This window comes from Berghia stephanieae, chromosome 12 (genome assembly GCF_034508935.2).
Source record: "Berghia stephanieae isolate SIO BIC M18660-M18661 chromosome 12, UCSD_Bste_1.3, whole genome shotgun sequence".
NCBI classification, from domain to species: Eukaryota; Metazoa; Mollusca; class Gastropoda; order Nudibranchia; family Aeolidiidae; genus Berghia; species Berghia stephanieae.
In genome coordinates this window covers 17,438,491-17,453,715 of record NC_088371.1, presented here as the reverse complement: position 1 = coordinate 17,453,715, position 15,225 = coordinate 17,438,491, and the positions used below count along the sequence as shown (strand labels likewise).

General features: G+C 38.6%; 1 protein-coding gene across 1 annotated transcript in view; it reads right to left on the bottom strand.

Moving 5' to 3' along the window:
• The window catches only part of LOC144957571 (C-type mannose receptor 2-like), a 32,171-nt gene continuing 16,946 nt past the window's right edge, over positions 1-15,225 (bottom strand). The window contains exons 2-6 of the mRNA XM_078888915.1: positions 14,579-14,743; positions 13,671-13,762; positions 4,300-4,438; positions 2,533-2,697; positions 1-179 (exon numbers count right to left, since the gene is read on the bottom strand). Coding sequence (XP_078745041.1) covers positions 1-179; positions 2,533-2,697; positions 4,300-4,438; positions 13,671-13,762; positions 14,579-14,743 — 740 coding nt within the window. The remainder of the gene's footprint in view (positions 180-2,532; positions 2,698-4,299; positions 4,439-13,670; positions 13,763-14,578; positions 14,744-15,225) is intronic.

Below are 15,225 nucleotides of genomic sequence, written 5' to 3'. Positions count from 1 at the left end.
TTATAGTCGAAGGAGGAGGAGGAGGAGGAAGATGGCGATGAGTAATTCATGAAGAGGAGACCGAGACCAAGAAGAAGATTCACTTGCCGAGGACTTTCCATCCAGCCACTGGAACTGGTTGTCTTTGTGTCTATCGTGTAGACCAATCCAAAGTGACCTTTTCAAATTTTGAGCCAGACCTGAAATATAATATATTACTATAACCGGAGGCAACAGGAATGCGGTTTCTTAGAAAGATTTTAAGAATCTCATGGACAGAGAAGAAAACTAATGAAGTATTAGAGTAAGCTGAAACTAAAAGGTTATTATTTCGTACAGTAAGAAAAAGACAAATGCAATTTTTAGGGTAAAAGAGAAGGAGATATATCAAAGGACTTGGTCATTTCTTATGTTGAACAAAACTCATAAATCACACATGTAAATCAACAAGTCAAATGCTGGGAAACCAGCCCTGTATGAGTAGAGCCATGTCATTATTACTCAGTTACGAATCTAGGCACCGAAACTGGTAGTAAACCCATCTACTCAATAGACACTTAGAAAACCACGCCTCTCGGACAGTCGTCATAATGTAAACAATAACAGTGATTGGGAAACATAGCAAACTACACAGGTTTTACGATCGATGGTATGTGTCTAGTAAAATACCGACTGTTCTATCGCTTGATGAATAAAACTAACACAGAAATCTATCTATGTGTAAACTTAAACGTTTAAAATAATATGATCGAGAAAATCGTGTGATAACTACTAGTCAGATTGTCACCCATTTATGAAAACCTAACGATGATTAGAGAGAGGTCGAATTTTATCACTTTATTGTTTATAAACGACCAACTATGTTTGTCCGAGCACGTGTGAAGAAGGTGTTTCACAAATTCCATGTTTTGACTGGTAAAAAATTTACTAGTTAATGGGAGCGATCTATATTAATGTTTTCGTCTAACCGAGTCATCAATCACGTGATTTGTTACTGTACAACGATTGGACATTTCTGAACAAATGTAAACACGCTGCTTTGTTTATGTCAAGCAGAACACAATGACCAATCGTAATGTTAGATTGTTCAAAATCTGTGAACACTTTTCACTATGTAGGTCACTTTGAGCACATTTTGTAATATGGCCAATGACCTCGAGCACATGGAAAGTTAATATAGATAGAATGCGCTTGGCCAAGGAGTTCACAACATTGCCATCCGGAAGTATAACGGACCAACACACAAACTCTGTGTAACCATTAACTTTTATAGTCTGGTTAATACAGTTTAGTGAGAACAACTCACAAACGCGGATGGCAAAAACAATAACAAAGGCCTGAGTGACGTCATCTGCATACTATCTATAGATCATGCCCATTTTCCGAGAGGTGATTGAATATAAAAAAGTAAGTAGGTTTGTCAGATGGAGAATCTATGACCATTACCTCTTTCAGGCATACTTATTTCTATTCGACCGTACTCTGAAGAAAACAATGAAAATGTTGATGCTTGAAGCTCGAAAGGAAAAAAAAAACAACGATAAGTATTGGAATGTAAGCTTCAATTGATTAAACGAAGACAGATACAATGGACGTTTCGGGTTTCCCCTTTATCAACAAAACACGATGAATTAAACACTAAGGACGAATGAGATATGTGACTGGCGTAGTTAAAATGAATAAACAAATACATTCATTTTGATTATCCACCTTAATTCCACGCAATTCACATTATATCTCATTGGTCCTTAGTGTTTTATTCATCGTTTTTTATTTTTTGGTGATAAAAAGGAAACCCTAAACGTCCATAGAATATGACTTCGTTTAATTAAATTGAAGCTTACATTTCAACACTTATCGTTATTTTTTCTTGAAAAAAACAACAACAGATTTTTGACAATTGGTCAGAAAACTCGTCCTCTAGATAAAAACAGAAGTCTCAGGTTTAAGAGTTTTGACAAAAATAATCAACAGCTGAAGGACGAGTTTTTTGGCCAAATCTTTTAAGATGTGTTTTTTAAAGAGCACCGCAGTATTATAGTTCTTCTTCTTCTTCAAGTACCAAGTCTGTGCCAGACATCGGTGATAATGGTACGCCATTCATCTGTCTGATCAGATAACCTCATAAAACTAATATTACTCTTCTCTTTCTCTGTCACCCAGCTCTTCAAACTATTCAAATATGTTTTTCTTGATCTACCTTTAGTCTTTTTACCTTCTACAACTATGATTAAATGATTAAAAACTCCTCTTCATCATCATTATCATCACCATCCTCAACCTCCTCCCTCTTCTTTTTCTACTTCTCCAACATCTTCTTCTTCTTCTTCTTCTTCTTCTTTTTCTTCTTCTCCTCCTCCTCCTCTTCCTATCTTCTGCTTCTTCTTCTTCTTCTTCTTCTTCTTCTTCTTCTTCTTCTTCTTCTTCTTCTTCTTCTTCTTCTTCTTCTTCTTCTTCTTCTTCTTCTTCTCCTGCCTCCTCCTCCCCCTCCTCTTTTGGTAAGACAATAGATTGTTAGATGGAGGAATATTAAATTATATTATTTCAACTCACGACTAATATAACCGTTTGATGGGGCCGATGAAATGACGGCTAGATCGCCGTTGATTAATTGGCAAGTTTGACGTGCGTTTTCCCAGTCTTGCTTGTCCTCGTATATTTTAAGACACGAACTCATATATGTGTTCACGAAGTAGTCAGATGGACATTCAATGGAAGCTGTTTGGAAAAAAAAACCCACAATAAATAGAACAATTATAACGAGCATTTATATTGTGCAATTTTCACTAAATGTGCTCAGAGCGCTTTGCAAGAGGTCCTAGCCAACAGCAAAACGTAACATATAAGACGAGGCCTGACGCTTGTAAGGCGATATTATGAATTCTTTCAGACAGATATAAGGCTATTAACGTCCAGGTACTCATTTTACACCTGAGTACGATGAGTGAATGTGAGTAAATATCATTTTCCAAGGACCCAACCATACACCTCTCAGAGAAAAGCAATTTCATTTTTGACCCGCCGTGTCAAAGTGTGACCAATTCTCTCACGTCAGTATTATCTCGGACATCGGTGCTTAAAATTCAATTTTAAGTTTTGAGCCAAAACGAATATCCCCATATACCAGAATTTGCAAATATTTATTAAGCTTGAAAAAAAAGTTAAGATTTAATCATTCTTATCATTTGCACTTTTATCTCAGTTGTCTTCATCTGGGTGATTCTCGGGTCCTAGAATCTGTGGACTGTAAAAAGTAATAAACAATAATGAATATAACACCTTCAAAAGAAAAGAACAAAATACAAAACACGGAACTTTTCGTGCTCATAACTCATCTTTTTCCAACAAAACAAACAAACAAACAAAAAAAATTCATACAAAAACTCACACAAGAATAATAACAAAACAAAATAAAACAAATAAAACATTGATACATTAGGGACCGTTCACAATTGACGTCAACCAAAAAGGGTGAGGGGGGTCTCTCAAAAGTTGACAAAAGGTGACAAGGGGGAGGGGGGGGGGGTCAATTTTTTGATATTTGGTTGACGTCAATTGTGAACGGTCCCTTACTTAAAACCCCAGATAATCCTTGGACGTTATGTCGTTTATTTATATTTAATTGCTTTGTTGTTATCGTTGTTGTTGGCTGAAGAAGATCTTGTTATATATTTGGCAAATTGGATTTTTGTAACAAATATCCACTAAACGTGCTCAAGGCGCTTTACGAGGGGTCCCTGTCTAACAGCAATATTTAACATTTAGGACAAAGACGTCATAAGGCGATATTAAATTTTTTTCGGACAGACACAACGCTGTTAACGGCAAGGTACTCATTTTACATGCGAGTAGGGTGAGAGAATGTGAGTAAAGAGTCTTTTCCATGGACTCAACTATGCGCCGAGCGAGGCTCGAATCTTACAACCACCACCTCGACAACTACCACCACCACCACCACAACCACCACCCTTGTCACTGCCACCACCCTCCACCACCACCACCACCACCACTGAAGTGGGGAGAATATTTACTTTATCTTTACATTAAGTAAGTTAAAAATTCAATTACAAATCTATATACCCTTAATCAAATCTTACAACCATCACCTCGACAACTACCACCACCACCATCACCACCACCACCACCACCACCACCAGAACCTCCACCACCACCACAACCACCATCCTAGTCACTGCCACCACCTTCCACCACCACCACCACCACCACCATCATCATCTTCATCATCATCATCATCATCATCATCATCATCATCATCATCATCATCATCATCATCATCATCACCACCACTCCGTCACTTACCAAATGCTTCTCTTTCACACAGTGGATAATGCTTCTTTCCAGAGCACCAGTCCTTGTCCCATTGCTTCTGGTTTCCTCGTACAACGCCACAATACTGGCTGCCATAATTCCACTGCGATTTCGCGTTGTTGTACCCTGCCTGATGGGTATATAAAATATGAAGTTCATGTGTTTAACCAAGACCATCTATAAATAGACCGAGCATGACGTCCCACAGGCCTTTGTTATTGTTATTTTCCATCCGCGTTTGTGAGTTGTTATCACAAAACTGTATTAACCAGACTATAGATAGAATGCGCTTGGCCAAGGAGTTCACAACATTGCCATCCGGAAGTATAACGGACCAATACACAAACTCTGTGTAACCATGAACTTTTATAGTCTTGTTAATACACTTTAGTGAGAACAACTCACAAACGCGGATGGCAAAAACAATAACAAAGGCCTGATTGACGTCATCTGCATACTATCTATAAAAGTTAATGGTTACAAAGAGTTTTGTGTGTTGGTCCGTTATACTTCCGGATGGCAATGTTGTGAACTCCTTGGCCAAGCGCATTCTATCTATCTAGTAGGCAATAGGATTCAAAAGTCTGATGTCACGTCTGCCCAGCAACGAGCAGTTTGGATCTAAACAAAGAAAATCGGTACTTTTTTATTCTTCATGCTGGCTTGAACTTTTTCACATGTCATGGGATCAGAAGGTATAAAGGTCAAAATATGATTAGATTTATAATGCTTTTCTCCTCTGGATACACTTTTATGTTCGTGTTAGAAGTAAGGGCGTCCGCCATTGTTCCGATAATTTAGAACCAGTTACTAGGTTACTATGTGTTATTACGAGGGGAGTGACACCACGATTGTTGAACCCTATTGATAGAACGAAATTCACGTCACTCTGGTCTTTATTATTGTCTTCAGCCAAACATGTTTATGAATTGTTTTTACCAAATTCTATCAGTCAGACTATAGATAGAATGCGCTTGGCCAAGGAGTTCACAACATTGCCATCCGGAAGTATAACGGACCAACACACAAACTCTGTGTAACCATGAACTTTTATAGTCTGGTTAATACAGTTTAGTGAGAACAACTCACAAACGCGGATGGCAAAAACAATAACAAAGGCCTGAGTGACGTCATCTGCATACTATCTATAGGGAATGAGATTAGTGGAAGAGTAGCGTCCCTTGATTGGAAGTCACCGGTGGAGAAGTTATTTGTAAACAAACCAACTACAAGCCAAGCGCTCAAATACAAGATTTATTATTCATATTTCTGTACAAAAATGCATAACGTTGATTATGATATGCATTTTTGTACAGAAATATGAATAATAAATTTTGTATTTGGAGCGCTTGGCTTGTAGTTGGTTTGTTTACAAATAACTTCTCCCCCGGTGACGTCCAAACAAGGGACGCTACTCTTCCGCTAATATCATTCCCTATAAACATTCACGGTTACACATAGTTTTGTGTGTTGATACGTTATAACCGGCTGGCGGATTGTTGTGAGCTTTTTGGCTAAACATACAGCATAAATAGATAGTGTGCTCTTGCCTAAGAAGCTCACAACATTGCCATCCGGACTTATAACGGACCAACACACAAAACTATGTGTAATCATGAGCTTTTATAGTCTGGATAATACTGTCTAGTGAGTATTACTCATAAACGTGGATGGCAAAAAACAATAGCAAAGACCAGAGTGACGTCAACTTCATTCTATCTATAGATAGAATGAAGATGACGTCACTCAAGCCTTTGTTATTGTTTTTGCCATCCGCGTTTGTGAGTTGTTCTCACTAAACTGTATTATCCAGACTATAAAAGTTCATGGTTACACAGAGTTTGTGTGTTGGTCCGTTATACTTCCGGATGGCAATGTTGTGAGCTTCTTAGGCAAGCGCATACTATCTATAGACGGCCTTGGTTTAACATTAGTTCAGTTCTTTAGTTTTGGTATGTATATAGCTCAGATACATCAACCAATATGTGTACAGGCTATTCATATATTATGGCTGGGTAAAAGTGGGATATCCGGCATTATAAAAGAGTTTTCAAAAATGTTACTCCTCGTCTCAAAACGGTATTTAGTCGGGATGATTAAGATGCTGAAAATGGAATTTGTAGCCCGAAATATCAGACTTAAGTTGAGTTCATTTTCTTTCTTGAGGAGAAGGAGTGTCATATTTTACTGTACTAAATACCATATTTGCATATTTTAGACCAGTTTAACTATAATTTTGACTTTTTAGCATCTGGTCCATCCCGACTTAGTATAGTTTTGAGACGAGGGGTCACAAATGTTCTTGGATGTTTATAGAATGATAAAGAGAATTCAGGGAGAGCTAATCTCCCAAGTAGCTATATTATATTATATTATACCAAGCGAAACGACTCTTAACTCACATTTTCTCACCGTACTCAGATGTAATATGAATACCTGGCCGTTAATAGCGTTGTCTCTGCCGAGAACATTTGTAATATCGCCTAACAGGCGTCATATCATGTCCTATATGTTACGTGTAGCTATTGGTTAGGGGCCCATTGGTAAATCCCTTTGAGTACGTTTAGTGGATATTGCACTATATAAAAGCTCAAGTCAAGTGACAATCAAAACGCTTGAATTTTTACTTCTTGGCCAAAAAAAACCCCCTTTATTTATGTATGTGACTATTAGGTATCTATTATCTATTTATGTGAACTTACTTTCGTTACTTCATCCAACTTACTTACTTATTTACTTATCCGAACCAGCGACCACCTGAGCTCTAGCCCTTCGGTCTTGTGGCATGACGTAGAAGTTAGATGTCTTTTGTAGTTGTTCCAGGTGACTATAAAGTGTGTTACTGATGCTTGGATTTGGTGGGAGGAATGTGCATCTCAGGTCTTCAAGAGGTTGACATTCAAGCAAGTGGTGTGTTACTGTTTCATTGGGGTGTTGACATAGGGGGCAGGAAGGGGATGTGTCTTTTGTAATTTTGCTTAAATGGTTGTTGAGCGGTATGTGTTGTGTTCTTAGTTGAAAGATGATGCTTTGCTGGTGTCTTCTGAGCTTATTTAGGCAATCAGTCTTTAAAGGAGTGGTCATATGGGAAAACATACATCTACCCGTGGTGCTCATTGCCCAACTGTTCATCCATTCTTCTCTCTTATTTGTTTTGATTATTTGTTTCGCTGTGTCTAAGGAAACTGGAATTGATGGTTGTAAAAGTGTTGATCCGAGTCTGGCTAGTCTGTCTGCATTGTCATTTCCTGGTATATTTGAATGTCCCGGTATCCACTGGAGAGATAAGTCTACTCTGTGTGTTGTAAGGAATTCATCTAGTTGAGATCTTAAACTATTGAACGTTGAGGAGAGTTTATCTAAATCGAGAGCTTGGAGAACCGATTTGGAGTCTGTGAAGATGACAGTGTTTTGAAGTTTTGAAGGGTTTAGCTGGAAAACAGAAGAGAGGTGTCGCAGTGAGGCTTCTATTGCAACTGCCTCTGCCTCGTAGTTTGAGCAGGAGCTTCCGCAAGAATTGTGGATTTTATCACAGGTTTTATCTGGGTATTCTACTACAAACCCATACCCAGCATTTTTAGTTCCTTTGTGGGCAGATCCATCTGTGTAAACATGTATCCAGTTGTCTGGGTATTCTTGTATTGTCTTCATTGCTAATGTTTGTATATCTGATTTGTTTTTATTTCTTGTTGTTTCTTCTACGAGGTTAGTCTTTATTTTTGGAAGTTTTAGTTCGGCGTATGGAGGTTTTTGACTGATTAAAATAGATTTTTCTCTGTTTTCTGGGAGTCTGTGTCTTTCATTCAAGTTGTTAGCAATGTGTAGCAGGGATTTTTGTTTTAATCTTGTTCTTGGTTTCTATTTCTCTGCCAGAATTCTGTTTGGATGGTTTTCCTCTTTTCGTTTGTATCTTTCAACCATTTCAAGCACTGCTGATTCTCTGCGAAGTCCAAGTGGTTCCACATTAGTATGTATTTCACATGCTGCTGTGGGTGTCGATCTCAGGGCACCGGAGATGAAGCGAAGGGCTTGGTTTTGTACTCTGTCCAAGGTTTTGTGTGTGTTTTTACTACCTACATTTTGGAGGGCTAAATTGTAGTCCATGACGGAACGCACATAGCCTAAATAGAGTTGTCGAAGCGAGTTTTTGTCTGCTCCCCAATTAGTACTGGCTAGTCGTTTTAGTAACTGGAGTCTCTTTGTGGCTTTGATTTTTACATTCTGAGTGTGTTTGTTCAGAGATAGTTGTCTGTCTAACTGTATGCCCAAATATGTGGGGTTTTCTTCTTTCGCGAGTCGATGGCCTTGGATGGAGACTGTTATTTCTTTCTTGAAAACAGGATGGCTCTTAGTAAATATAGAGTAGACTGTTTTATTGCAATTAACTTTTAATTTCCATTTATCACAGAAGGTGTTTAAGCTTTCTAAATCTTCATTTATTCTATTGGAGGCTATTGGTAGGTGCTTCGTAGTATACCACATAACTAAATATAGGGCCTTTTCTGTCTGTAATACTTCTGGTAGATCATTTATAAAAATAAGAAAGAGAGTACAGCTGAGGCAGGATCCTTGTGGGAGACCTTCCTCTAATACTTCTCTGTTTGACAGTCCGTTATTAATTTTTGTTTGGATTGTTCTGTTACTGAGAAATTGTTTAATCCAGAAGTAGAGATTTCCATCAATTCCGTAGTCCATCATTTTTTATAACAACCCTTTCCTCCATACTTTGTCCAGGGGCGGTTGGTCACATTGTATTTAAGGCGGCACAAATCCGAAATACAGAATCAAATTTTATTGGTCTAGTTAATTTAACTTAATTTGACCTACTTTGTATGTGTGTGTGTGTGTGTGTGTGTGTGTGTGTGTGTGTGTGGAGGGGGGTATTGCATTGTTTGCATATGTGCGTGTATAGTATTTGTGTGTGCGTGTGTGTGTGTGTGTTAGAATATTAACGAGACGTACTCACAAAAGAGCATCAATTATCTTGGACAAAACTTGTCTGTTAACTTTCATCTGTTCATTATAACGACTCACAGACGCAGCATGTCCTGTTTCCAACTGATTTCATATATCTACAACGTTTATATATTTAACAGCATCTGTGACATGGCTATTTCATTCAGAATGTTTCTTCAGTGCCTGAGAGATGTGCGCAATATCACTGAATCCTCCTGTTGTCCGTTATAGCATACATCACCAAAAATCAAGCAATAAAAACAATGAAGCGTTTTACGGCTTTCACTGGCAGTAAGCCATTCAACATTTTAAAAATAATCATTATTAAATCGGCGCTGTCTCCTCGGTGTGTTAGAAACTAAGTTAAAATTCACTGGTTTGTGTGGACCTAAATCTTTCACCACTATTTTCTCTTGAGGGGATAAGTGTCGGAATCGATTTTCAATTAAAAAATCAACATGATTCATGATTGGTTACAAATTACAGAAATAACTTTTTAAAATAAAATGATTCAAGATAAAAACAGGTAGGTTTCATAAACAATGACAACAGCGATAATACATTTTCTCTGAATACTAACGGTATGACACACAACTTTAGAATAATTGAATTTAAAAATCCACATTTAATTCCAAACGCAAAGCACTTGTTAACTTCACACACAATCAGCGACATCTTTATAATTATACTATTATTAGACAATGCACACAATACAAGTTGAGTAGGGATCAGGGCCTTCTAAAAATAGTATCTTTTTTTGGTCGCCTCGGTAGGGATCGTTGGGAGTGTGCGGGAGGACTCCGTGGGGTCAGGGATTTTTATTTATAGTACCATAGGGCTCTTCTCGGTGCATACTTTGTTTACTGTTCTTTTTGATATTTAATATATATTTAAGCAAAACCAACAATGATAAAATATATATTTATTGCCATTCTCTTCATCCGTATATCTAAGTGAAGCAAAGCCTCTTCTTTCAGTGATAAAACTGATATGGTTTTAATTTATCCCAAGTAGGACCTCAGGGCGTGCATCGCTAGATTAGCCGTCTTGGCCTAATTATTTTAGCAGTGAAAGACAATAGTTAGTTGGGGAGGGAGGTTGGAGGGAGATTGGGGAGTGGTAACTAACTTTCTTCAAGGTACAACAGAGTATAGGATAAGGACAGGACGGCCAAACGAATTCTGGCTCATATAAACAAAAAAAAACTTCCCCACCACACCACACCCTCCGCTCATTGTCACCCCGCGCAGGCAACGGGGAAAGATGAAACGTGCCGATTTGACGCTACCTTCGCGGAGCGACGCACGAGTCGTCAAATATTAAATTCAAAACAAAAAGCAGTATGTGCTAAATTTTTAATTTTTATCAAAATTTTAAAATTGAAGTTTTTTGTTTGGTTGACATGCTAATCTACGGTAAATATAGGGCGGCACAAAACAACTTCGCTCTATTGACCGACCGCCAGTGACTTTGTCATAGGCTTGTTGGAGATCAACAAAAACCGCGACTGTATGTTTTCCATCTTGAAAGCCATCAATTATTTTTTTACTTAATCTAAACAATTGATCTTCTGTTCTTTGCCCTATCCTAAAGCCTGCCTGATATTTATTTAGTAGGCCACATGTCTCCAGCCACCAGTATAATCGGTTATTTACCATTCTCTCAGCGATCTTTCCAACACATGAGGTGAGAGATATTGGTCGGTAACTTTTCGTTTCGTCGGGTGGTTTATCTTTCTTTAAGATTGGAATTATAATAGTAATTTTCCATCCCCTTGGTACTATTCCTGTCTCCCATGTTAGATTTATAAGTTTGAGAAGCATCTGTTTACCTCTCACGCTAAGATGCAAGAGCATTTCATTGTGTATCTTATCTGGTCCAGGGGATTTCCTTAACTTGAGTTTTTTCATAGCTCTGTGAAGTTCTGACATGGTAAAGCCCTCTTTGAACAGGTATGAGATAGCTTTTGGGGCCTTTTCTTGATGTTTAAGGTCTTTAATCAATTTTTTGTCCTTTTCACTTCTTTTTGATGCCTTGTTTACTGAAGTAAAATGTTTGTTGAAGATCATGGCTTTTTTTTGGTCATCTACGATTGTTCCTTCCGTAGTTTTCATGGGCTTTGGGTTGGTTTTCGGGTTTCATTGTTAAGATTATTAAGTAAGGCCCATGCTTTTTTCCCATTTTGATTGAGGTCAATATTAGCGCATGTGTCTGCCCATTTCTTTCTTTTAGCGTTGTTAATAGTTCTTTTGACAATTGCCGATGCTTTATTGTACTCAATCTTGTTTTTAATGGTTTTGTTTTCCTCTAAGTTTTTCCTTGTTTCCTTTCTTGCATTTACTGCTTTTTCAATTTCTTTGCTCCAGAAGGGTTTGTAATTCTGTCGACTACCTCTTGGAATTCCTGCTTTTGCAGCTGCAAGAATGGCTTTGGTGAGGGCTTCGTTTAAATGTTCTACACTTGATGTATCTGTAATTTTTGGAAGCTGGTTATCTAATGTTGCTGTGAAAACATCCCAGTTTGCTTTCTTGAAATTCCATTTGGATTTCTGCTCAAATGTTTTCTTCTGTGTTTGAACTGTCATTTGTGTTAAAATTGGTTTATGGTCACTGCTTATTTCATTCAGGACTTTAATGTGACAAGAATTCAGAAGGACAGAGGAGATGATGGTTAGATCGGGATGACTCAGGGACATATTATGAGCTCTGTGAAGAAGGGTGGGGACTGAGTCTGCATTTTGTAAAATGGTGAGGTTGGTTGTATTGCAAAGCTTTTCTAGTTCTTTTCCTGTGTTGTTTAAATTTTTGTATCCCCATAGTGGAGAGTGGCCATTGAAGTCACCAGCAATTATTGTGTTGTTGTATTGGGAACTGTTTAGATCTGTTAGGTTATAGTACACCGTGGAGGGTTGTAAATGTTGTAAATGGTAAATTTCTTATTTAGGTGCCATAAGGTGACTTTCTGTACATCGGTTGAGTTCTGTGATGGTTTAGAAGTAACATCTCCCGTGATGTCATTTCTTATATAAGTAATAACACCACGGCAGTCGTCACATTTGCAGGTATAGTATGTATAACCAGCAATATATGGATCGCTATTTTTATACAGGGTTTCCTGAAGTAAAGCAATGTGAACTTCCTTTTCATTTAATAATTTCTTTAGCTCTGTCTTTTTATTCCTGATTCCACAAATGTTAATTTGTAAAATATTCAAATGTTTGTGGAATTTATTTGTCCCAGTAGCTGACTTTTCGCGCAGATCAGCCTGGGTACTCACTGTCTGGCGCGGACCTTTTTCGAGGCGACGTCCGAGCTCGTATGCTTTCCTTTTGTTTGTCATGGCATGCTGGGGAGTCTCTGGTCTGTCTTCCCACCCTAACCTGTATTCCTTGTCAGCTGCATAACATCAGGAGTTGAGCTGCAGATGCATGTTCCTCATATAATTAATTTTTTTATAGGGTTTAGTCAAGTAGCCTTCATTTTGTCTTTCCCACAGTCTCTTTCATGATTGACGGTCGCCCATTCCCCGCCACCTACTGTTTCCTGGCTTGCAGTTATCAATTTCAGTTATTCTTTCTGCTTAAAGGGCCATATTTCATAAACAGAGGATCGTCACGTCCTGGGTCATTTGTGTCGATGAGAGATTCTGTGGGCCTTAAACAAAGGGATACCAGCCCTTTCCCCCAAAAATCTCAATTTTTTAAGAAGGATACATGATTACAATCAATCACAGATAGTCATGCAGAAGACATGGGCCACAGGCCGACCAAAGAGGGAGTATAGAAGTGTTAAAGTTACAGCACTAAGAAAAAAGTATGAGCTATAGGGGTAGATTTAGAAAAGTAAGGACATACAGAGGACACCACACTACAGAATGAGTGTGAGGTGGGTGGGTGAGGAGCAGAGCGTGTACCACTCATTGGTGGGTTCTGTCTCCTGCACCTTAAGAGGAAGGGGTCCCACCTACTCCCTAGCCCGGTTATACCGCCGGGGACTCGGTCGCGCCCATAACAAACTCAGTAGAAACGGGGAACACCACGGGAAGGTGCTGTTATGGACACAATAATGCATGAGAGGCCATATGCAATAATCTCTGTCAGACAGGATTACGCGGCAATCAATGCACCTGGAAATGAGAGGTGTTGGGTTCGAAATGCACATCAATTTCCTTTCAGCAAGCGGGACGTCCGGCCCAGACCTTGCAGCTCCCCTACTTCATCCAACCATACGGACTTCTCAGAGTTTAAACCCTCTTTATTTATGTATGTGACTATTAGGTATCTCTTATCTATTTATGTCAACTTACTTTCGTTACTTCATCCAACCAGACGGACTTCTCAGAGTTTAAACCCTCTTTATTTATGTAGGTGACTATTAGGGATCTATTGCCTATTTATGTCAACTTACTTTCGCTACTTCATCCAACCAGACGGACTTCTCAGAGTTTATTTTTTTATGCAGACCGATCCAATATTTGTAGGGGAGGCTATGGAGTCGACCTGATATCAAGGGGGAAAAGAAAGGATCAGTCAATGCAGTTGATTCATTATGAGTAGTAGTAGTAGTAGTAGTAGTAGTAGTAGTAGTAGTAGTAGTAGTAGTAGTAGTAGTAGTAGTAGTAGTAGTAGTAGTAGTAGTAGTAGCAGCAGTAGTAGTAGTAGTAGCAGTAGTAGTAGTAGTAGTAGTAGTAGTAGTAGCAGTAGTAGTAGTAGTAGTAGTAGTAGTAGTAGTAGTAGTAGTAGTAGTAGTAGTAGTAGTATAGTAGTTGTAGTAGTAGTAGTAGTATAGTAGTAGTAGTAGTAGTAGTACGAGGAGTAATAGTAGAAGTAGTAGTAGTAGTAGAAGAGAAGAAAGAGAAGAAGAAGAAGAAGAAGAAGAAGAAGAAGAAGAAGAAGAAGAAAGAAGAAGAAGAAGAAGAAGAAGAAAGAGAAGAAGAAGAAGAAGAAAAGAAGAAGAAGAAGAAGAAAGAAGAAGAAGAAGAAGAAGAAGAAGAAGAAGAAAGAAGAAGAAGAAGAAGAGAAGAAGAAGAAGAAGAAGAAGAAGAGAGAAGGGAATGAGGAGAAGGAGGAGAATAGGGGAGAATTAAAAAGAGGAAATCGAGAAAAATGGCAGCAATTATAATAATTTTCAACGTTGTCACCACCACCACCACCACCACCACCACCACCACCACCACCACCACCACCACCACCACCACCCCCTCCTCCTTCTCCTCCTCCTTCTCCTCTTCCTCCTCATTATCATCATCATAACCGACACGTTATCATACACATTAAAAGTACCGACAAAACGATATCAATCACAAGTCATCTTACTTTGAATATAGTTGTTCATTGCATCGTCCTTAATCTTGACCAAATCACCTCTTTTCATCCGGCATTGTTGCCTCGCACCTTCCCAATCCGTTGCAGTTGGCAACATCTTCAAACATGTTTTTCCTTCAAGATACAAATCATAACCCGCCGGACACAAGATATCGGCTGTGGATGAAAACAAAATCCTTATTGAAACAGCCCTTATTCTACGTGAAAAATATTGATGCTATGCGATTAGCTAAAATATAACATCTGTCAGCCGTATATAACGCACCAACACAGGAAACTAAGTGTAACCTTAAAAGTTTATAGTCTGTACATGTTGACCCCGACATATTACACATAATACCGTCATCTCTCTCCTAACAGTTACTTTTCAGGAATTTCTTCAAAGTTTCATTAGACCCAAACAACACAAAACTATTTTTTCACTCAAACACACAAATTACCAGTGATTGGGTAGCTGGATCTGTTAGATCTGGCGGAAAGTACTATGCCATAGACTAGTGTCCTATCCAAAAGAGAGCAAAAAGTTGCCATCGTCCGTTTCACACAATAGAAACCGGGATAAACTCGACCTTCATGGGCCTATTGGCTCTGCATGACTACCCCCCCCCCCCCGGCCCCCGTCCCTCTTGCTAACAATT